At 43.1% G+C, this 25,555-nt stretch overlaps 1 protein-coding gene across 2 annotated transcripts in view; it reads right to left on the bottom strand.

The window, feature by feature from the left end:
• The window catches only part of LOC141097998 (arylacetamide deacetylase-like 4), a 46,442-nt gene extending 26,458 nt beyond the window's left edge, over window positions 1-19,984 (bottom strand). Inside the window, exon 1 of one of the 2 annotated variants that reach the window (XM_073585578.1) lies at window positions 18,471-19,984. In XM_073585578.1, coding sequence (XP_073441679.1) covers window positions 18,471-18,647 — 177 coding nt within the window. In that variant the 5' untranslated portion in view covers window positions 18,648-19,984. The remainder of the gene's footprint in view (window positions 1-18,470) is intronic. The other variant, XM_073585577.1, reaches the window with a different exon arrangement.
• Between the last annotated feature and the right edge of the window lie 5,571 nt (window positions 19,985-25,555).

Here is a 25,555-nt window from a genome sequence, read left to right as displayed (position 1 = left end):
TTCATGATATTAATAACAATAACTGGGGTTTATCATTTTCCGCAGTTTATGATCAGAATAGTATCAATTTTTTAGATATAACCATTTTTATTAGGGAAAATACTATTTTAACAAAAACCTTTTTTAAAAATGTGGACATTAATAGTTATATTCCTTTTAATAGTGGACATTATGGCAAATGGCTAAGAAATATCCCAGAGAATCAGTTTAGGAGAATCAGAAAAAATTGTTCTAACTTTGAAGACTTTAAGGACCAAGCCGATATTCTAAAAAATAGGTTCATGGACAAAAAATACCCCAATAAACTAATTAATAGTGCCTATAATAGGTGTGTCAATATATCACAAGACACTCTTATTAATGGAGATAAAATAGCCAAACTAGATAATAATAAAAAATTTATGACTAATTTTACCACTCAATATTGTGCAGAACATACGAGAATACGCAAAATTTTATATGATAACTGGTATATACTTTTAAGCGATCCCATTTTACAAAAATTTTTACCTAATAATCCAGGAATAACCTTTAGAAGGGCACCAACCATTAAGGGATTGGTGGCCCCTAGTCGACAAAAAACTATATCTGCATTCCCTATTCATGCCACCTTAAAAGGGATTTATAAGTGTGGCAAGAAAAATTGTCTCTGTTGTAAGATTATTACACACAAAGAAAAAACTATAAAATCATCTATCACTAATGAAATCTTTCCTATAAAAAACTACCTGAATTGCACTACGGATTTTGTAATATATCTAATTGAATGTGGATGTAAAAAACAATACGTTGGAAGGACAACCCAACCCCTACATCTAAGGGTTAATTCACATAGATACAATATTAAGAGGGGTTTCTTACAACATGGTCTGTCAAGACATTTTACTATTAAACATAATAAGGACCCGAGTGGACTAAGAATCAGTCCAATCGAACATATTCCTGCTGATAATCCTGACAGAATAGGGCAATTGAATAGAAAAGAAGTGTTTTGGATCTACAGGCTAAATACACTCAAGCCGTATGGATTAAACGAAATTACTGAGGTCTTTCTTTAAAATTTGATAATTTTAATGAATTTCATTTTTTATAATTTTTAATTATGCAACCACATATTATTCCTAATGAGTTTTATAATATTTTGTATGATTAACCCCCTTTTTTATATGCGACTTTTTATTTCTGTAGTGTTTTTTCATATGTGACTTTTCTCTGTAACGTTATATTTCTCATATGTTTCTCTCATATAATTATATATTTTAATAAGAAAATAATGCCATTTCTTTATATTGGTGGCATACAGTCTCTTTTTCTTCCTTCTTCCAAATTCCTCCTTTTGCACTGGGACATCGCGGTTTGCGATCCTGGTTTCTTCATTCACTGCTGTATGATTTCTTCATAGTCGGTGTCTCTGCTCTTTTCCCTATAAAACACCGTGAGGATTCACGGATGAAATTGAGGTCTCCCCCTTGTGTGATCGATCTACTGATTGATCTTTATTCTAAGATAGCACAGGAGGCGATCCTGTTTTTTTGAATGCTGTGAGAGCTCTCTGTAATTGTTCATTCTGTTACAAATACTCCAAGGATCTATGAATAAAATTATCCCTCCCCTCTCAGGTGATTTGGAATTAATCGTACTGATTTTTTAATTTTTTAATCTCTCATATACATTTTTTATATTTCAAATTTCTTATATACATTTTTTTACACACAATTTTAATAAAAAGAAAGAATCTTACTGTCATAAAGATCATTTTTAATTAAAATTCGTTTATATATACAAAAATACAATTTTTGGAGCCTTTTTCTTTTTCTTTTTGAGTTAGGTATAACCAAGCCTGGCTCAGTGGTCTGAGACTACCACTGTGCCTATTTCTTGATGTCAGGAGTTCGTTTTACACGGGTCTTCCCTTTCTTGTTCTTTTTTGTTCTTTTTTATCTTCCAATTCCCCTTTTCTTTTCTTTCTTTTATCTATAGAATAATAAAAGTAATATGTTTTTAATGATTTTAAATTTAACTAATACACTAATTTAACTATGACATTTTGAACTCTGACATTTTTACCAGATGACATGTGACCTTTTGGCGCCGTTTTTTGAATCTTTTTTTGAACTTCTGTTCTATATAATCCGTGACTGTTCTGTCTGATCATATATGTCATCCCCTGAAGAAGAAATGGTATACATTTCGAAACGCGTTGGGAAATAAATGGATTAATCTTTCTCCAAAATACTGGATTAGTGATTTTATCTGTTAGCGCACAGAAGTCCAAGAATTTATTCCGAAATCTGATGTTGAAGCGGCCACAGAGTTGACCTTTGGACGTGCAGCAAGCAGATTACTGATCCTACATGCCTTAATCTCTCCTAAAAAGGGTGAGTAAATTTTAATTTACTTTTTCTACAATAACCCGGATAAGACCCTATTGCGCTTTTTCTGTTCCTTCAGCTATATCACATAAGACTTTGTGAACGACATCTTCCGGGATATGCTTACCACCTCGATAGTAGTCTATCTGGATGATATTCTCATTTACTCTCCAGATATTGACTCCCACCGGAGAGATGTTCGCAAAGTTTTCGATCTCCTGCGGGCCAACTCTCTTTATGCCAAATTGGAGAAATGTGTGTTTGAGCAGGAGTCCTTGCCTTTCCTGGGCTACATCATCTCAGCCCAGGGTTTGGCCATGGATCCTGCCAAGCTACGGGCAGTGATGGATTGGCAGGAACCCCATTCTCTCAAAGCGGTGCAGCGCTTTATGGGGTTCATAAATTACTATCGCCAATTCATTCCCATTTCTCAACTTTGGTCGCGCCCTTGGTTTCCCTCACCAAGAAGGGTGCAAATCCCATACTGTGGTCGGAGACTGTCTCCAAGGCCTTCACCTCCATTAAGTCCCACTTCGCTAGCGCTCCCATTCTACATCGCCCTGATGTAGATAAGCCCTTCATCCTGGAGGTGGAGCGTTCCTTTTTCAGAAGGACTTGCAAGGTCGGAAGCACCCATGCTTCTTCTTCTCTAAGACCTTCACACCGGCGGAGAGGAATTATTCCATCGGGGACAGGGAGTTGCTAGCAATGAAGCTGGCCTTCTCAGAGTGGAGACACCTCCTGGAGGGGGCTCGCCACCCATTCCAGGTGTTCACCGACCACAAAAATTTGGTCTTTTTACAGACAGCCCAGCGGCTGAATTCTCGCCAGGCCAGATGGTCCTTGTTCTTCTCCCGATTCCATTTCACGCTGCATTTTCTCTCCGGAGAGAAGAACGTCCGGGCCGATGCTCTTTCCCGCTCCGTGGTGTCATCGGAGGAGGAGCCTCGGTTGATAGTCCCATCAGAGAGCCTGAGGACCGTGGCTCCGGTTGCTCTCGAGTCTGTACCTCTGGGCAAGACTTTAGTTCCTGCCCATCTGCGACCGGAGGTCCTCTCTTGGGCCCATTCGTCCAGGGTGGGTGACCATTTTGGGATCAAACGGACCTCTGAACTCCTGGCGAGGACGTGCTGGTGGCCACATATGGCCCGTGACGTTAGGGACTATATTCAGGCGTGCATCTCTTGCGCCCAGAATCGGTCCTCTCTGCAGCGGCACGCTGGGTTACTCTATCCTCTGCCGGTTGCGGACAGGCCCTGGGAGATGGTCGGTATGGACTTTGTGGTGGGTCTGCCCAAGTCCAGCGGCAGCACTGTCATTTGGGTGGTCACCGATCATTTCTCCAAGATGGTGCATCTGGTACCACTCTCTCGGCTACCATCGGCACGGGGTCTAGCAGCATTGTTTATGAAACATGTTTTCCGCCTGCACGGCATGCCAGATAAAATTGTCAGCGACCGGGGTCCTCAGTTTGCGTCTCGGTTCTGGAGAGAGCTTTGTTCTCTGCTCAGCATTGAGCTAAATCTCTCCTCGGCCTATCATCCCGAGACGAATGGGTTGGTTGAGAGAGCCAACCAGACACTGGTTACATATCTGCGACATTTTGTCTCGGCCAGGCAGGATGATTGGGCATCCTTGCTGCCATGGGCGGAGTTCGCCTTAAACAATGCTGTGGCTGACTCCACCAGTCAGACCCCATTCCTCATAAATTACGGTCAGCATCTGCGCGTCCCCGTGCCCATGCCCGTGACATTTGGGATCACACGCAGGATGCTATCCGGGCCTCCAAGGAGAGAATGAGGTCCTCCGCTGATTCTCGCCGGCGCCCTGCTCTGACCTTCGCTCCTGGCGACTTAGTGTGGCTCTCCGCTCGAAACATCAGGCTGCGGGTGGAATCCGCTAAGTTCACACTGCGCTATATTGGCCCTTTCAAGGTCCTTGAGCAGGTTAACGTTTCATGTGTCTCTCCTTAAGCCGGTTCACATGTCCCGGTTTTCTGAGCCATCTGCCAGGACATCAGACCTGTCGTCTGACGAGTTTGAGGTCAATGCCATCGTGGGATGCAAGGTGATGCGGGGCAAAAAGTTTTACTTGGTGGATTGGAAGGATCATGGTCCAGAGGCTCGGACCTGGGAGCCAGTGGAGAACATCCACGCTCCTCTTCTCATTGCAGAGTTTGAACGGAGTGAGGCTCAGAGAGTAGTGGGGGTAATGTTAGGCGTCAGATTTCTGTCGCTGCACAGCGAGAATCCCGAGCCTTACTTCCGGCGGTCTCCCATTCCTCTCCAGCCGCAGAGGAGCTTGCTCAGCAAACTTGTCGGTCCCTGCGCTCTGCCCAGACCAGCTTCATGGTTTTGCTTGCTGCTACCACCTCTGGCACAGCTATGGCAATGCATGCTGCTCAGCAGCGAGATTCTCCAGGGAATAAGTCCTCATGTCGGGCCACTGAGCATGCCCGTGGTGTGATCTCCCATTGGAGATCGAAGGTCACGTGCTCAGGTCCTGCTCGTGTTCGGATTGGCCCATCTGAGAAGCCAGGAAGGTCCCGGACGCTCGTGGCTATAAAAGGTTTGCATGGCCGCTCGGCCATGCGCTAGGATAGCCAGTGTTTTCTGACTATAAGGAGTGAGTGATGGATGCACGTATGAATGTCTCTGGTGACTGACTCATTATGAAACCCCTACTCTTGGTACGCATGTGTTGTGCAGCCTAGCCTGCTAGCGCCCAGGCTTAGGCGTAGGTAGGACAGAGTTGAGTCAGATATTAGTCACTATCAGTGACTCGGCACGCCTCAGAGCAAGTGCTCCTCACCCCTTAGCTAGTGTCTATAGCGGCGTTCGTGGCAGCGACGCAGTGCGCTCAGTGGCCTAGAAGGACTCTAACCCCGTGCCTTGGGGTGGAGTTCTGTGGCTGTTTGCTGTGCGCTTTGTGGCTGGGCTCTGTGAGCTAAACAGGCTCCGGCATTCACTTTCAAGCGGCTGTGCGGTTCTGTGAAGTAACAGAATCCGCTCCTGTTCACACTGGGTGATGTAACCAACGTGTGACTGTTTTCACGCCGCTCTTCCCTTCCGCTATTACCTAGCAGCAGTGTACCACCTCTGCACGGTGGACCCCGGGCTGCGAATGCACTCTCTACTATTTTACAATCTGGTGCGTTCCGCCAGCCCTAACAAATATTAGCTGACCGATCTTTGCTTTCAAAATAGTGTAAAATCATCAAATTCTTCTAGATACATGTCACCTGTACACAGTTTTTGGAGGAACTCGGTAGGAGGTTGTTACAAATATCTTGGAGAACTAACCAAAGATCTTCTGTGAATGTTGGCGTGCTCAAATCCTTCTGTGTCTCCATATAATCCCAAATATACACTTGTGCTCAATAGTTTACATACCCCAGCAGAATTTTTGCTGTCTTGGCCTTTTTTCAGAGAATATGAATGATAACACCAAACCTTTTTCTCCACTCATGGTTAATGGTTGGGTGAAGCCATTATCAAACTACTTTGCTTTCCCTTTTTAAATCATAATGACAACCCAAAACATCCAAATGATCCTGATCAAAAGTTTCCATACCATGGTGATTTTGGCCTGATAACATGCACAGAACTTAACACAAGTGGGATTGAATGGCTACTAAAGGTAGTAGCCTCACCTGTGACCTGTTTGCTTGTAATCTGTATGTGTGTATAAAAGTTGAGTAAGTTTTTGGGATCCAGACAGACTCTTGCATCTTTCATCCAGCCACTGACATTTCTGGATTGTGAGTCATGGGGAAGGCAAAAGAGTTGTCATCGGATCTATGGGAACAGGTAGTTGAACTGTATAAAACATGAAAGTTATACAAACCGATATCCAAGGAATTGATAATGGAACAAATCGAAAATAAGGGGCTCTGTAAAAACAAAACCACGATCAGGTAGACCAACAATTATTTCGTCTACAACTGCCAGGAAAATTGGTTGGGATGCAAAGAAAAACCCACAAATAACATCAGCTGAAATACTGGACTCTCTGAAAACTAGTGGTGTGGCTGTTTCAAGATGCACAATAATGAGGCACTTGAAGAAAAATGGTCTTCATGATCAAATGATCAAGTCGCCAGAAGAAAGCCATTACTGCGCAAATGCCACAAAGTATCTCGCCTACAATACGCAAAACAGCACAGAGACAAGCCTACAAACTTCTGGAACATGGCAATTTGGAGTGATGAGACTAAAATGTAACTTTTTGGCCACAACCATAAACCATACATTTGGAGAGATGTTAACAAGGCCTATGATGAAAGGAACACCATTCCTACGGTAAAGCACGGAGGTGGATCACTGATGTTTTGAGGATGTGTGAGGTACAAAGGAACAGGAAACTTGGTCAAAGTTGAAGGAAAGATGAATGCAGCAAGTTATCAGCAAATACTGGAGGCAAATTTGCAATCCTCAGCCCAGAAGCTGCACATAGGATGTACTTGGACGTTCCAACATGACAATGATCCAAAACACAAGGCCAGGTCCACCTGTCATTGGTTACAGCAGAACAAAGTGAAGGTTTTGGAATGGTCATCTCTGTCTCCTGACCACAATATCATTGAGCCACTCTGGGAAGCACACAGTTCATGTTAGACAGCCCAGGAATTTACAGGAACTGGAGGCTTTTTGCTAAGAAGAGTGGGCAGCTTTACCATCTGAGAAAATAAAGATCCTCATGCACAACTACCACGAAAGACTTCAAGCTGTCATTGATGTTAAAAGCACCAATACACGGTATTAAGAAATGGGTTATGTGAACTTTCAATCAGGGTCATTTGAATGTTTGGGTTGTCATTATGATTTAAAAAGAGAAAACAGTAGTTTGACAATAAATGGCTTCCCCCAACTACTAACCATGAATGAAGTAAGAGTTTTGGTGCTTTCATTCATATTCTCTAAAAAAAGGCCAAGAAAATAAAAATTCTGCTGGGGTATGTAAACTTTTGAGCACAGCTGTACTGGATGATGCTGAGATCAGGGCTCTGTGAGATCATATCCTCACTGTCAGGACTCCTTGTTCTAACTGCATTTTTCTGCAGTCCAGTTCCTGAGTTTTCTTGCCTAGTTGACCGCTTGGTTTTGATTGCATGTAGAAGGTATGGCTTTTGGATGCAATTCTTCCATGAAGACCACTTCTGGCCAGACTTCTCTGAACAGTAGTTGGGTATAGCTAGGTCTCACTGGTTGCTGCCAATTCTCAGCTGATGCAGAAAAATGGCAGCTAGTGCTCTGGACTGATGAGTCAAAATGTGAAATATCTTGAAGCATGTTGAAGGTTACCTGCAAGTGTGGGATGACATTTTAGCAAATGGAGTTGAGGATTTAGTCAGGATTAATAGTGTTGTCAATGCTAAGAAATATAGGCATATACTTATCCATCATGGAATACCATTGGCCGGCACGGAAATTCTCACTCTCCTGACTGCCACTGATTGCGACTAACCCTATTGAGTCTCGCTCTGAAAACAAGGATCAATAGGGTTACTTGCTGTCAGGAGGGTGACAATTTCCATGCCTGCCGCTGACCGCAAGTGAACTATGAAGTCTCGTTCTGAGTACTTTCTCACAACGAGACTCCATAGGATTCAATGGGTTTCATGGGACATTTCACTATCGGATTACCATCTGAACTTCCTGGATTTATTTCAAATTAATAAATGGGTAAATGAGGTAGTGTGGGGGAGTTTTTATTCAAATAAAATATTTTTTTCCTGTGTGTCTGTGCTTTTTTAACTATTCAATTACCCGGTTAGTAATAAGGGTGTCTGATAGATGCCGCCCCATTAGTAACCTCTGGGCTTGATGTCAGTGGACATTACACAGCTAACATCAAACTCAAATATTACCCCACTTGCCAATGCACCAGGGCAAGTGGGAATAGCTTTTCAAAGTGCCAAAATTGGCTGTGCCTTTTTTGGGGCAGCTGCAGGCTGGTATTTTTCAGGCTAGGGAAAGCCAAATATCCATGGACCTTCTCAGCCTAAAAATAAGAGCCTCCAGCTGTCTGTTTCACCTTAGCTGGTTATCAAAAATGGGGGGAACCAACACCTTTTTTTAAATTATTATTTTAAAATTATTATTATTTTTTTTAACCCCTTCCTGACATCAGACGTACTATCCCGTCCATGGGACCCGGGCCCCTATGCCCATGGACGGGATAGTACGTCTAGCGCGATCAGCGGCGCCCACGTGGTGAGCGCCGCTGATCGCGGCCGGGTGTCAGCTGATTATCACAGCTGACACCCGGCACTATGTGTCAGGGGCGGTCACGGACCGCCCCCGACACGTTAACCCCTTGCACACCGTGATCAAACATGATCGCGGTGTACCGGGAGTTAAAGGGAAGCATCGGCAGGGAGGGGGCTCCCTTCCGTGCTTCCCTGAGCCCCCCACAGCAGCGCAATGTGCAGCGCTGCTGCGGGGGACTCCTTTCCTCCAGGCCCCCGGATCCAAGATGGCAACGGGGGCCTTCGGGGGCCTGGAGGAAGCTGGCTTCCTCAGTGCCTGCAAAGCGCAGGCATGAGGAAGCCTTGTGCACTGCCTGTGACAGATTGCTGATCTGTCACAGTGATCTGTGATGTGACAGATCAGCGATCTGTCACAGGACAGTGATGTCCCACCTGGGACTATGTAATAAAGTAAAAAAAATAAAAAAAGTGTAAAAATAATTTTAAAAAAATCGCCAAATAAATTAGTAAAAAAAAAAAAAAATATTCCCCAATAAATTCATTTTTTGAAAATAAAAAAACCCCAAAACAATAAAAGTACACATATTAGGTATCACCGCGTCCATAACGACCCGCCCTATAAAACTGTCCCATTAGTTAACCCCTTTAGCGAACCCCTTAAAAAATAAAAATAAAAAACGAAGCAAAAAATAATGATTTATTATCATACCGCCAAGCAAAAAGGGTAATAACGCGCGATCAAAAAGACGCATATAAATATCCATGGTACCGCTGAAAACATCATCTTGTCCCGCAAAAAACGAGCTGCCACACAGCATCATCAGCGAAAAAATAAAAAAGTTATAGCTCGCAGGATAAAGAGATGCAAAAATAATTATTTTTTATATAAAATAGTTTTCATTGCATAAAACCGACAAAACATAAAAAAACGACCTAAATGAGGTATCGCTGTAACCGTACCGACCCGAAGAATAAAACCACATTATCAATTTTACCGCACGCGGAACGGTGTAAACGCACTCCCCCAAAAGAAATTCATGAAACGCTGGTTTTTGTTTATTCTGCGTCCCAAAAATCAGAATAAAAAGCGGTCAAAAAATGTCACATGCCCGAAAATGGTACCAATAAAAACGTCAACTCGTCCCGCAAAAAATAAGACCTCACATGACTCAGTGGGTCAAAATACGGAAAAATTATAGCTCTCAATATGTGGTGATGCAAAAACTATTTTTACAATAAAAAGCGTCTTTTAGCGTGCGACAGCTGTCAAAAATAAAAACCGCCATAAATAGTAAATCAAACCCCCCGTTATCACCCCCTTAGTTAGGGAAAAATAATAAAATAAAAAAATGTATTTATTTCCATTTTTCCATTAGGGCTAGGGTTAGGGCTAGGGTTAGGGCTAGGGTTAGGGTTAGGGTTAGGGCTAGGGTTAGGGCTAGGGTTAGGGTTAGGGCTAGGGTTAGGGTTAGGGCTAGGGTTAGGGCTTGGGTTAGGGCTGAGATTAGGGTTAGGGGTGTGTTGGGGTTCGGGTTGGAGTTAGAATTGGGGGTTTCCACTGTTTGGGCACATCAGGGGCTCTCCAAATGCAACATGGCGTCTGATCTCAATTCCAGCCAATTCTGAGTTGAAAAAGTCAAATGGTGCTCCTTCTCTTCCAAGCTCTGCCATGCGCCCAAACAGTGTTTTACCCCCACATGTAGGGTATCAGCCTACTCAGGACAAATTGCAAAACAATTTTTGGGGTCCAATTTCTCCTGTTACCCTTAGGAAAATAAAAAATTGGGGGCAAAAATATCATTTTTGTGGAAAAAAAAATGATTTTTTTATTTTCACGTCCGAGCGTTATAAACTTCTGTGAAGCACTTGGGGGTTCAAAGTGCTCACCACACATCTAGATAAGTTCCGTGGGGGGGTCTAGTGTCCAAAATGGGGTCACTTGTTGGGAGTTTCAATAGTTTAGGTACATCAGGGGCTCTCCAAACGCACATGACACCCGCAGACCATTCCATCAAAGTCTGCATTCCAAAATGGCACTGCTTCCCTTCCGAGCCCCGACGTGTGTCCATACAGTAGTTTTCTCCCACATATGGGGTGTCAGCGTACTCAGGACAAATTGGAAAACAACTTTTGGGGTTCAATTTCTCCTGTTACCCTTGGGAAAATAAAAAAATTGGGGACTAATTGATCATGTTTGTGGGAAAAATACGATTTTTTTATTTTCATGCCCTGGCATCATAAACTTCTGTGAAGCCCTTGGGGGTTCAAAGTGCTCACCTCACATCTAGATAAGTTCCTTAGGGGGTCTAGTTTTCAAAATGGGGTCATTTGTGGGGGGTTTCCACTGTTTAGGTACATTAGGGGCTCTCCAAAGGCAACATGACACCCGCAGACCATTCCATCAATGTCTGCATTCGTCACTACGTCACTACTTCCCTTCCGAGCCCTGACGTGTGTCCATACAGTAGTTTTCTCCCACATATGGGGTGTCAGATTACTCAGGACAAATTGGACAACAACTTTTGGGGTTCAATTTCTCCTGTTACCCTTGGGAAAATAAAAAAATTGGGGAATAATTGATCATGTTTGTGGAAAAAATACGATTTTTTTATTTTCATGCCCTGGCATTATAAACTTCTGTGAAGCCCTTGGGGGTTCAAAGTGCTCACCTCACATCTACATAAGTTCCTTAGGGGGTCTAGTTTTCAAAATGGGGTCATTTGTGGGGAGTTTCCACTGTTTAGGTACATTAGGGGCTCTCCAAAGGCAACATGACACCCGCAGACCATTCCATCAATGTCTGCATTCCAAAACGTCACTACTTCCCTTCCGATCCCCGACGTGTTCCCATACAGTAGTTTTCTCCCACATATGGGGTATCAGCATACTCAGGACAAATTGGACAACAACTTTTGGGGTCCAATTTCTCCTGTTACCCTTGGGAAAATAAAAAAAATGGTGACTAAAAATCATGTTTGTGGAAAAAATACGAATTTTTTATTTTCACGCCCAGGCGTTATAAACTTCTGTGAAGCACTGGGGGGTTCAAAGTGCTCACTACACATCTAGATAAGTTCCTTGGGGGGTCTAGTTTCCAAAATGGTGTCATTTGTGGGGGGTTTCCACTGTTTAGGTACATCAGGGGTTTTCCAATCGCGACATGGTGTCCGATCTCAATTCCAGCCAAAAACGTCAAATGGCGCTGCTTCCCTTCCGAGCTTTGCCATGCGCCCAAATAGTGGTTTACCCCCACATGTGGGGTATCATCGTACTCAGGACAAATTGTACAATAACTTTTAGGGTGCTGTTACCCTTGGAAAAATAAGAATTGAGGGTGAAAAGATCATTTTTGTGGAAAAAATATGATTTTTTAATTGTACGGCTTTATGTTATAAACTTCTGTGAAGCCCTTGGGGGTTCAAAGTTCTCACCACACATCTAGATAAGTTCCTTAGGGGTCTAGTTTCCAAAATGGTGTCATTTGTGGGGGGTTTCCACTGTTTAGGTACATCAGGGGTTTTCCAATCGCGACATGGTGTCCGATCTCAATTCCAGCCAAAAACGTCAAATGGCGCTGCTTCCCTTCCGAGCTCTGCCATGCGCCCAAATAGTGGTTTACCCCCACATGTGGGGTATCAGCGTACTCAGGACAAATTGCACAATAACTTTTAGGGTGCTGTTACCCTTGGAAAAATAAGAATTGAGGGTGAAAACATCATTTTTGTGGAAAAAATATGATTTTTTAATTGTACGGCTTTATGTTATAAACTTCTGTGAAGCCCTTGGGGGTTCAAAGTTCTCACCACACATCTAGATAAGTTCCTTAGGGGGTCTAGTTTCCAAAATGGTGTCATTTGTGGGGGGTTTCCACTGTTTTGGTACATCAGGGGTTTTCCAATCGCAACATGATGTCCGATCTCAATTCCAGCCAAAAACGTCAAATGGCGCTGCTTCCCTTCCGAGCTCTGCCATGCGCCCAAATAGTGGTTTACCCCCACATGTGGGGTATCAGCATACTCAGGACAAATTGCACAATAACTTTTAGTGTCCTGTTACCCTTGGGAAAATAAAAATTGGGGTGAAAAGATCATTTTTGTGGAAAAAATATGATTTTTTAATTGTACCGCTGTACGTTATAAACTTCTGTAAAGCCCTTGTGGGTTCAAAGTTCTCACCACATATCTAGATAAGTTCCTTGGGGGGTCTAGTTTCCAAAATGGGGTCACTTGTAGGGGGTTTCCACTGTTTAGGTACATCAGGGACTCTCCAAACGTGACATGGCGTCCGATCTGAATTCCAGCCAATTTTGCATTGAAAAAGTTAAACGGCGCTCCTTCCATTCTGAGCTCTGCCATGCGCCGAAACAGTCGTTCCCCCCCACAAATCAGGTATCAGCGTACTCAGGACAAATTGCACAATAACTTTTGCAGTCCAATTTCTCCTGTTACCCTTGGTAAAATAAAAAAAATTGAACCTGAAGTATTTTTTTTGTGAAAAAAAGTTAGATGTTCATTTTTTTTTAAATATTCAAAAAAATTCCTGTGACGCACCTAAAGGGTTAATAAACGTCTTGAATGTGGTTTTGAGCACCTTAAGAGGTGCAGTTTTTAGAATGGTGTCACTTTTGGGTATTTTCTATCATATAGACCCCTCAAAGTGGCTTCAAATGTGATGTGGTCCTAAAAATAAAATGGTGTTGTAAAAATGAGAAATCGCTGGTCAACTTTTAACCCTTATAACTTCCTAACAAAAAAAAATTTTGGTTCCAAAATTGTGCTGATGTAAAGTAAACATGTGGGAAATGTTAGTTATCAAGTTTTTTGTGTGCCGTATCTCTGTGATTTAAGGGCATAAAAATTCAAAGTTGGAAAATTGCAAAATTTTCAAAATTTTTGCCAAATTTCCGTTTTTTTCACAAATAAACGCAAGTTATTTGAATGAAATGTTACCACTAACATGAAGTACAATATGTCACGAGAAAACAATCTCAGAATCACCGGGATCCATAGAAGCGTTCCAGAGTTATGACCTCATAAAGGTACAGTGGTCAGAATTGTAAAAATTGGCCCGGTCATGAACGTGCAAACCACCCTTGGGGGTGAAGGGGTTAAAAATGGCATGGGGTCCCCTCTAATTTTGATAACCAGCCAAGATAAAGCAGACAGCTGAGGGCTACAGCCTGCAGGTGTTAGCTTAACCTGCGCTTATTATAAAAAATAGTCAGTATTCCATGTCTTTTTTTAATTATTTTTTTTCTAACATGGTGCATCGGTTGATCACAGTCATGCCAATACTTGGTGCCAGAAGTTCCCACACCGGAAAAGCTTGCTGATTGATTGCGCCTTTCAGCAAACTTTATTAGTCTTGCAAACCCAAACAGTAAACCGGATGTATACACTGTGTTCCAAATTATTAAGCAAATGATATTTTTCTCTGATTTTCCTAAATAGTCGGTACAAATGACAGTCAGTCTAATAAAGGTCATCACCGGGTAGAGTATACATCAAATTTTATTGAAGAAACCTCCCAATGATAACAGTATAATCTCCAAAATGAATAAAAACTCAAATTGCACTGTTCCAAATTATTAGGCACATTAGAATTTCTAAACATTTGATATGTTTTAAAGAACTGAAAATGCTCATTTGTGGAATTTGCAGCATTAGGAGGTCACATTCACTGAACAAAAAAGCTATTTAACTCCAAAACATCCTAACAGGCCAAGTTACATGTTAACATAGGAACCCTTCTTTGATATCACCTTCATAATTCTTGCATCCATTGAAATTGTGAGTTTTTGGAGAGTTTCTACTTGTATTTCTTTGCATGAAGTCAGAATAGCCTCCCAGAGCTGCTGTCTTGATGTGAACTGCCTCCCACCCTCATAGATCTTTTGCTTGATGATACTCCAAATGTTCTCTATAGGGTTGAGGTCAGGGGAAGATGGTGGCCACACCATGAGTTTATCTCCTTTTATGCCCATAGCAAACAATGGCTCAGAGGTATTCTTTGCAGCATGAGATGGTGCATTGTCATGCATGAAGATGATTTTGTTCCTGAAGGTACGTTTCTGCTTTTTATACCATGGAAGACAGCTGTCAGTCAGAAACTCTATATACTTTGCAGAGGTCATTTTCACACCTTCAGGAACCTTAAAGGGCCCTACCAGCTGTTTCCCCATGATTCCAGCCCAAAACATGACTCCTCCACCTCCTTGCTGACGTCGCAGCCTTGTTGGGACATGGTGGCCATCCACCAACCATCCACTACTCCATCCATCTGGACCATCCAGGGTTGCTCGACACTCATCAGTAAGCAAGACTGTTTGAAAATTAGTCTTCATGTATGTCTGGGCACACTGCAACCATTTCTGCTTGTGAACACTGTTTAGGGGTGGCCGAATAGTAGGTTTATGCACCACAGCAAGCCTTTGAAGGATCCTACACCTTAAGGCTCGAGGGACTCCAGAGGCACCAGCAGCTTTAAATATCTGTTTGCTGGTTTGTAATGGCTTTTTAGCAGCCAGTCTCTTAATCCGATGAACTTGCCTGGCAGAAACCTTCCTCATTCTACCTTTATCAGCACAAACATGTCTGTGCTCAGAATCAGCCACAAATCTCTTAACAGTACGATGATCACGTTTAAGTTTTTGGGAAATATCTAATGTTTTCATCTCTTGACCAAGGCATTGCACTATTTGATGCTTTTCAGCAGCAGAGAGATCCTTTTTCTTTCCTAAATTCCTTGAAACCTGTGCCCTGCTTAATAATGTGGAACATCATTCTTAAGTAGTTTTCCTTTAATTGGGCTCACCTGGTAAACTAATTATCACAGGCATTTGAGATTGATTTCAGTGATCCAAAGAGCCCTGATACACAATACCATCTACGAGTTTATTTGAAAAACAAAAAATTACATCTTTAGGACACTTAAATCCAATTTGCATAATAATTTGGAACACAGTGTAGTAAGGGTATGTGCACACGTAGTGAAATCTGCTGCGTTTCCGCAGCGGTTTTGGCTCTGCGGAAATGCAGCAGATTCTGCTGCGATGTACAGTAACTTTATTTTCTATGGAAAAAAAAAACGCAGTGCACATGCTGCGGATTTTTCCGTGCGGTTTTGCTGCAGTTTACAATCCGCAGCATGTCAATTGTTTGGTGCAGAAACGCTGCAGTTTTACACCTCATCCATTATGAGGTGTAAAACCGAAGGCAAAACCGCAGATAAACCGCAGCACTTTTGTCCTGCGGATTTACCTGCGGTTTTCTCTCCAAAATCCGCACACCCAAAAAACTACGTGTGCACATACCCTAAGAAATCCATGCTCGGGGTTCAGTACCAGACACTAACTGTCTGGGATGGACCCTTAACTTTACAGTTCGGGCTCACTCATCCCTATTCCTGTTGTTTCTTCTGACTTCTGCGAACTCCTCATCATTTGAGCAGGTTAACTCATTCCTTGCCTTATGCGTCTTGAACTATGATTGAAGTCTGTTGGCAATACCTGCACCTGTTGCATCTTAGCTCATTACCTTCTGTGAACATCCTGAATTGTTATTGAAGACTATTGACATTACCTACACACCTGTTTCTGTTTTAGACCATCCGTCTTCCTACTTCTGTCCTTCTGCCTCTGTGGTTTCCAGCGTGTCCTGCATTGCCAGTTTGTCTGCTCTTTGCATTGCCAGTTATCCGAGTCCTCATTGTACTACATGCTTGACAGCTGGCTATGCCAATGCCCGGAGTCCGTTTGTCTACCCTGACCTCCGGCTTCATGGAGCCACCCCCACCAAGTGACCTTAACAGGCCCTCACAGAGCCCTATTCTCAACATCATTGAGTCTGAGAGGGATTACATGAAGAGAGACAGAAGGTTTTGTGCAAACCTCCATCCACAGAAGATCTGTGGTTTGTTCACCAAGATATTTGGAACAACCTCCCTGCTTGCTTTACAAAAGTTTTGTGGGGAAAATGTTGCAAAGTACTGTATATTAAAGGGAACTTGTCACGTCGGATAACACTGTTTACCTGCACATATAAGAGTAATCTGCAGATAAATAGAATTACAATGCACAAAGAGGCTACAGAGGAAAATGTTGCTGTCATTGTAACATTCTCAGTAAGACTGAAAAAAAAAAAACCTAAACATGACAGACTTAAAGAGGTTGTCTACTACTTTTACATTGATAGCCTATCCTCAGGATAGGTCATCAAAGTCTGATTGGCCTGGGTCCGACACCCGGCACCCCCTTCTATCAGCTGTTATCGGTGGCGGCGGCAGTAAGTACTCACTTACCAAGATGCTCCGCCTACTTGTAGTAGCCGCCACAGTGTACTTGCTACACATCCGCCTCCTATTGATTTGATTAGGAGGCCGATGTGCAGTACCAAGACCTGGCCACTACAAGTAGACAGAGCAGCTCGGTAAGTGAGCACTTCTGGCCGTCGCCACCGACAATGATAACAGCTGATCGGTGGGGGTGCCAGGTGCTGGACCTCAGCCGATCAGACATTCATGACCGATCCTAATTATTGGTCATCAATGTAAAAGTAGTGGACAACCTCTGGTATACTCTAGTTCAAAAATGTGCTGGAGGCCCCCATCTTACCTTTTGAACCACGAATATCTAGCTCCTCTCAGATTGGCTGACCGATGCGTATGCATGTGACCCCACCACAACAGACATACATTTGGGATAACTGCGTCTGTTACTTCCTGTACAATAAAGCTAATATTTAGAACTAACTAAACAAACCATCACACAGCATTGCAAAAAAATATTATGGATCTCAGAATGTGGCAAGCAAAACAAAAAAATCAATTTTAAAAGTACTGCTTTGTGCACAAGTAAAATAAAGTACATGATGTGGTGTAGTGACCACTGTGTCCGCTAGGGGGCGCTGTGTGGGTGTCCCAAGACAGGCGTATAAGCATTTCCAGTGTCCTGATAGGAGTAGGATGCTGAATGATCCTAATAAATTTAATTAAAAATGTTTTTCACTACTGCAGATCTTGCAGTACCCAAATGCTGAGCTCTGTATAACCCCACCCACTCCACTGATTGGCTGCTTTCTATGTACACTGTGCATAAGCAGAAAGCAGCCAGTCAGTGGTTGGGGTGGAGTTGGACTGTATGGCAGTAGGTTTACTAACCCTCTACTAATCATCTCCTGCTGATAAAACTGATATTATAAAACTGTAGCAATGAAAGTAATTCTATTTGTACTCCAAAATGGTGGCAATGGGAATATAGCTACATAAAAGGTAAAACAAAAAGATATATCTCTTGTAATATCACAATAAAAAAATCTTAAAGTTCCAAAATAGTCTTGTCCTGAAGAGGCCAACAGTGACTAGTAAGAGTGTAAAAATGTTAGATTCGATAGACGCCCCACCTTCCCTGACACCGTGCCTACAGTATACCCCATTACCCTGTATCTTGACTGAAACCCATTAAAGAATGAGCTGTGGACTCCTCCGAATACAATTTCAGGGCAGCAACAAATTACACTATTTCCGTATCGTAAAAAAATCCTCAAAGATAGCAAAAAATTAAAAAGAAATATGATTTTGCCTTAGGAACAGTACAGTAGGGGTTATGTAACAGGTGCCTTTACCTGCCCCATTGGATTACTATATGATTGTCGCTTTTACTTGCAATTTTTAATGACAAACATTTTCTCTACTTAATAGTAAAAATGCTAAATAATAAAAAAAAAAAAGCACAAAATGTCCTGGAAACTGAAATGGAATTTCATAAAATCCTCAACATCTTTTTGCAACAGGAAACTGCATGTAACGAGCATTCTGAGATATGTGGAATTACAGATTGCGGAGAGAACAAGTTCAAATAAGTCCAAGTGCAAAGCAAATAATAAACTCACCACGATCAATGCGGCAGTGGCACATCTATGCAGTGTCCGAAGAAATGTAGGATTTGCAATCCCCGGGGGGTACTCTGCTTTTGAGGATTCATACCAAGTTATTCCTAAAAGTATCAGAAGACACAAAACAAGGAAACTACAGATTACACAAAGCGGAGAAGCAAATATTCCCAACATTCCGGCAGCTTTTCCTTGTTTGTTTCTTCTTCCACTTCCGGTTTCCTCTCGATAGTCATTGCCAAGGATATCGGGCTCCTAAAGGAGCAGCACCGTACAATCTGTAGACTAATATCATCTGCTCTGTTTCAGTTCAAGTTATCAAATGTTGAAGTGTCGAGAAGAACTTCTATGTATGAGCTCTCCGGAAAATATTTCTTGCCTCAGGCATCTCGCACACGTAATTAACCCCTTAAGTGCTCCATACCAGGGGAAAATATGTGCTATGTCGTAACCAAATCAAAGCTTCTAATAAAAAAAACGCAATACAACTTATGTTAAGAAATTTTCCACAGTATAATTTATAATAAGAGTTGTTAAATAGATGACAATAAACCACCTAACGGCTTAAGCGGATAACCAGTAAATAATTTCTTAAATTGACTTAGCCCTGCTTTACAGCAGTGCTTCATGTCACACACAAATGCTTCAATACTGTAAAAAAGTTATATATCATTCAGTATATTCTTAGGAGCCAGGACTTGAGTGACAGGGTGTCGCTTTCCTAAGGCTGCGCCACATCCTGAAATCACTTTTCAGGGACACGTGATTTGTATCCTCTATTCGAGGATGGGATTGAACCCAGTCACCTGCACTGTCTACTTCCTGCAGCTCATGGGCTGCTCTCTATTGCTCATTGCTCCTTGGGGGCTGGACAATTAAAAAAAACAGATATGCTGATTAAAGTTTCCCTCTGCTTCTCTTTCTGAACAATGTTCCGCATTTCCGTCTGCTTTTCATAAGTTTACATCCGGTTTAACATCCTTGGACAGCAGAGTTAACACCAGCAGCACGAGTGAAGATAATATTCCCAGGCCAAGGGGTTGTTATACCAGAGTTTCCTGCTTCGCCCTCTTTGGACACCAATCTGGAAAAATCTTGACTTGAGCGGGATGATGTCTCTAAGGTAATCCAAATCTTCATGGTGTGCTCATGCCATATGACATGACTAGTGGTGAACAACCCCTTCTTAAGTCTATATTTCTCAATATAAAAGTTGGACACTTAAGAAAACTTTCCAAAGTATCCGTTTCTTGGAACAGATACAAGTAACAGCGATTGAAGAACCTATCACTGGAAAAGTTGGGTAATTGGAAAAGCTAGCGAAAGATTGTATTCACCTAAAAGAAACATGTCTGCTCATCATACAAAAAAAGATGATCTCACACAGAAGAAATGTGGAAAAATAAAAATGTAACTAGTCTCAGAAAATGGCAACAAATACCTTTTTTTTCCTCCAAAATTCGGAACAACAACTTTGATATTGCCATCCTTATAACAAGTCCTGAAGAATCCTTGTTATCAGGTCATTTTTACCATACAATATACAATTAACCCAAAAAATTCACTGTTTATATAACCTTAGACAGCCGGTACAGTTCTCCATTATTGAGAAAATAGTGTTTGAATAAATATGTAAAAGAAGATGAAAAGCTATGGAACATCTAAAGCCTCTGTCACTCCAGCTCTATTCCCCGCATCCTCCTGCTTTTACACTTACCAACATACTTCCTGCTATCCTCTCACAGTGTCAGCCTATAAGGTCTATTCATATCAAAACTTACTCTGTGGGATGGATTACCAGATGACAGTGTACGAGTTGGCAGTCTGCTGTAAAAGGGTGTGATGATCATCGTGAGACTCTGGATACACTGCCTCCAGCAGGGCAAATTTAAATAATATAACATGCAGCTGGATACTCCGCCTCCAGCAGGCGAATTTCAGAATTACACGTATAACTGGATACACCGCCTCCAGAAGGGCGAATTTAAATAATAAAAGGAAACACCAGGGAAACTGATACAATGGAGGGCCCTGCGATAGGGAACCGGGACGTGGAGGACTACTGCACTCCACTGAGTCAGTGTCTCTACACTCCTAACGATCTCTAGGCCGGTTCCGCACGGGTGCCGATTAGGAACCTAAAAACCCTAGCTCACCCTGCACCAACCCCTTTCTAGTGAAGTGGACAGTGCAGAAACTAATCCCACCACTGCACTGAAACACACAAAAGGAAAGTTACAAAACAGGGGTAACACCACTTAGCTTTGCTCTGTTGCTCTTGCTCCCAGCAACAGAGTCCACCACCAGAATTCAGCTTCCACCTGAAGCTACTACACCAGAGCTCTGCCTGAGCTGCAAGGAACTCCTCTCTGCAGTTCCTTCCTCTACCAGACTTGGTTGGAAATGAGCAATATCACCAACAGTGATTGCAACACCTGACACTCTTTTATAGCAGAGCCAGAGCAATCACACCTGCTTTATAATCACGTGCACTAAACTAAAGTAACCAGAGTGCAATGACCCGGCCACCGGGGATAAAACTAGAACTGAAACCACCACAGTGCAATGACCCTAATGGCCACCGGGGGCAAAACTATCTTTAAGCACACAGCTTAAGGAAAAAAAAAGGTTACTAGTGCTTTTATCTGTCATGATCCAGCATGGATCATGACAAAGGGTTGTGTATTGTCACAGCACTCACCAAAATTGCACAAAAAGCCACCTAAAAAAGGATATAAACAAATTCATTGCTCTCACAAAATTAAACAAAAACCGCTGAAAAAGGGACCTTATTGTGAAGGAAGCCTCCAAGATGATATAGACTTTTGATGAAATGTTACAATTTTATAATAAACTTCATAACATAATGTGAGATCTTCCAATTTCTGGAATTATAACACCAATGCGCATTTTTTTTACTTATATGAGGTCTCAAAGGTCTTCAATGTAAGCTATAATATTATCCAATGCCATCTTTCCAGACACAACATCAGGGTGATGGAAGAAGCTAGCAATTCCATGGAAGCCATCTTTAACATGTGACCGGGACTCCATTGTCCTCCAGCTTTTTCTTGTAGAGTATCCTTTCATTGCGAAGAACATCAAACTCACATGTATGGATGGGCGAACTCCTAGATGTTTGGGTCCTGTGGGTTAAGCAGAACAGTTGAAAAAAATTTGAGTTCGGGTACCAGAACAGTACCTGGACCCGAACCCAGACCCCATTCACTTGAATGGGGGGCCCGAACATCCAGTATTTGTCACGCTATCATGTGCATGACAAGGTGGCAAACTCTGCTTCTGATCAGTGGTAAAATCATTACCGCTGGTCAGAGAGCCGCTGTTCCTACGCTGTCAAATGAGAGCGTGAGCTCGCAGCTGTGATCTGAGGTAAAAGTTTACCTCTGCCCACTGATGTCGGCTGATGAGACTTACTATCCCCATCAGCCTACGCCTGCTGCTGCTAATAACTGTGAAAGCAGGCGGCGGCTGATGAGAGTATTCATCAGCTGACGCCTGGGCTCTAAATAACTAATTTAAAAAATAACAGCGTTAGTTCCCATGTATTTTTGATAACCAGCCAGGCAAAACTGGCAGTTGGGGGCAGCAACCCTCAGCTGTCAGCTTTAGCCAGGCTGATAATAAAGAATAGAGGGGTTACCATGCCGCTTTTTAAAATTATTTAAATAAATAATAAAAAAAAAAACGGTGTGGGGTCCTCCCCATTTTTGACAACCAGCCAAGCTAAAGCAGACAGCTTGGGACTGGTATTCTCAGGCTGAGAACCACTGAGAAATGAGCTGCTGCGAGCGCAGTGTCAGTGACTAGCGGTGACATTATCAACATTACCGCAAGTCACTGAGGCTGTGCTCCTAGCCGGGTCGATGAACTGCGGTGACCTCGGTGAGTGAGATCACTGCTTGCACAGTGAGAAAATTTCTCACGGTGAACTGAGCGCTGAACCGTGAGTCTTTTTCTCATTGTGCCAGCAGTGATCACCGTAGTTGAGGGGCCCGTTCGTTGCAGCTCTTTCTTTCTTACTTCTCAACATGAATGGTCGCATGATGCCATCATTCATGCTGAAGAGCATGTCGCACAGATAGATTACGGCATTGGACACACTGGATTCCAGCCATCACTCCATCCATCTCTCATCCATCCTTCCAGCCATCCCTCTTCCATCCATCTCTCATTCATACATACATCACTCCATCCAGCAACCCCTCCATCCATCATCCATCTCTCATCCATCCATCCCTCCAGCCATCCCTCATCCATCCATCTCTCATTCATACATACATCACTCCATCCAGCAACTCCTCCATCCATCATCCATCTCTCATCCATCCATCCATCCATCCCTCCAGCCATCCCTCATCCAACCATCCCTTATTCATCCATACATCCATCCCTCATCCATCTATCCCCATCCATCCAGCCATCCCTCCATCTATTCATCCATCCCTCCTTCCATCTCTCATCCATTCATCCCTCATCCATCCATCCATTTCTCATCCATCCATCCTTCATCCATCCATCCTTCATCCATCCAGCCATCCCTCATGCATCCATCCCTCATCCATCCATACATTAATCCCTCATCCATCCATCTCTCATCCATTCTTCCCTCCATCTATCCATCCATCCCTCATCCATACATCCAGTCATACCTCCATCCTTCTCTCATCCATCAATCTCTCATCCAGACATCCCTCCTTCCCTTATCCATCCCTTCATACATCCCTCATGCATCCATCCAGCCATCCCTTGCAGTCTCAGTGACTGGAGATAACCTTGATGATGTCACCGCTAGTCACTGACGCTGCACTTGCAGCAGCTCATTCTCCCAGTGGTTCTCAGCTTGAACTGTTACATCCTGTCACCATCCAGATTGAAAACTGCTTATCCCCAGACATGGATTACGACATGGGACAGAGCACGGTGGCTCAGTGGTTAGCACTGCAGCCTTACAGCACTGGGGTCATGGGTTCAAATCTCACCAAGGACAACATCTGCCAGGAGTTTGTATGTTCTCCCCGTATTTGCATAGGTATCCTCCAGGTACTCCGGTTTCCTCCCACATTCCAAAGACATACTGATAGGGAATTTAGATTGTGAGACCCATTGGGGACTGTGCCAATAATGTCTATAAAGCTCAGTGGAATTAATGGCGCTATATAAATGAGTAAAATAAATAAACAATAGACAGGTGAGGGATATGGTTGTATTTTATTTTTGTTTTATTACAGGAAATGAGGGCTTCGGTGGAATGGGCGTTAGGTTAGTATAACTGTGATTGTTATTTTAAATTAAAATAGGAAAAGTGTGCTTTGTTTTTATTTCAAATAAAGGACTTTATTCTGTGTTTATTTACCATTTCAACTATAGGATTAGTAATGGATGAGTGTTTTCTAGACACCTCTCCATTACTAAGCCATGTACTTGATGTCACTGGACAATACAAAAGTGACATCAACACCACAAATATGAACCCCACTTGCCACTGCTACAGGGCAAGATTGAAGAGCCAGGCAAAGCGCCAGAATTGGCGCATCTAATATATGCGCCTTTTCTGAGTTTCTGTGGGCTTCTATTTTTAGACTGGGAGGGAGGCAATATCAATGTCCCCTTACCAGCTTGAGAATACCAGTTCCCAGCTGTCTGCTTTATTTTGGCTGGTTGTCAAAAATGGGGGAATTCAACTCCATTTTTTTAAATTATTTATTTAAATAATTAAAAAAAACAACAACATGGGGACAATGCTATTCTTAATAACCAACCTTGCTAAAGTGACAGTTGTGGGTTGCAGACCGCAACTGTCAGTTTTGTATGGCTGGTTGTCAAAAATAATGGGGGACCCACACTGTTTTTTACATGAGAACTAACGCTGTTATTTTTTTAATTATTTAGAGCGCAGGTGCTGGCTGTTGAATACTCCGATCAGCTGCTGCCTTCTCTGTTATTTGCAGCAGCAGATGTAGGCTGAAGGGAGCAGTAGTCCAATCAGCCAGCACCTTTTATTGGAGGTAAATTTTATACCTCCAATCACAGCTGTGGGCTCACACAGTCATTTGATAGCATAGGAACTGCAGATCTTTGACCAGTAGTAATGATTTTACTGTTGATCAGAAGCAGTGTTTGCCGCGCTGCCATGCACATGACAGAGCAAGAAACACCCGGTGTTTGGGGGGCCAAACCCGAACAGTAACACGGACTTCCAGGTTAAGTTCGTGCCCGAACAGTAGGTGTTCGCAGGGACGCACCTATAATGAGTCAAGTTGAGCATGTTGCCTCAGGCGGCAGGCAGCTGCTGTGCAGAGGGGGTGTTTTACAGCAGCTATTTAGGGCCACCTGACCACTTGCTGCTTTAGTAGTACTGCACCTTTAAATTCTGCAGTTAGGACGCTGGGACATCTTATCAGGCAGTGGCTGGTGAGGAGGATTCCCGGTCTCCTTCTCTTCCCTGCAGCCAGGACATGTGCGGTGCTCAGTGCTGGCTCAGCTGCCTTCAGGGTCTCCTCCTCCTGCTGCACACAGCAGCCCCTGGACGGGAAATAATGGTAAGATGCAAATAGCATCTAATAGTCTGAGTACAGTGAGGGAAGTTTGTGTGGTACAGTGGTAACAGGTGTCCGTGTGTGCATTACTGTGCACTGTGGTGGGCTGGGTGAAGGGCTATAATAATGGTCTGCTAACATGTATATAATGAGTTGATGATGTATGTTATAAGGGCTCATACTCACTTGCGAGAGTCTCTCGCATGAAAACCTGGCACTGCCGCCGGCACTTGAACCGGAGCGTGCGGCTGCAGAGCAGACTAAGAAGCAGGGGCGTGCGCATGCAGCGTTCATTACCTGAACCGCGGCATCGTGTCAGTCACTTGCGCCCGTCGTCACCGGTGTATGACATCAGTGCGCCGACCTGCAGAGAGGTGGAGGACGATGTCGCCCAGCACACAGAGCACAGGAAGGCAAGCGGAATCTTTTTTTTTTTTTCCCTCTCTCTCTCCATGAAACCAGGATAAGGAGTCAGGATGGACATATGGGGGGCAGGAAAAAAGGACCAGGATGGATATAAGGGGGCGG

Source organism: Dendrobates tinctorius, unplaced genomic scaffold, assembly GCF_039654945.1.
Source record: "Dendrobates tinctorius isolate UK_male_01 unplaced genomic scaffold, ASM3965494v1 ptg000086l, whole genome shotgun sequence".
Taxonomy (NCBI): domain Eukaryota; kingdom Metazoa; phylum Chordata; class Amphibia; order Anura; family Dendrobatidae; genus Dendrobates; species Dendrobates tinctorius.
Note: the sequence above shows the minus strand (reverse complement) of the source record. Positions and strands in the feature narration are given on the sequence as shown.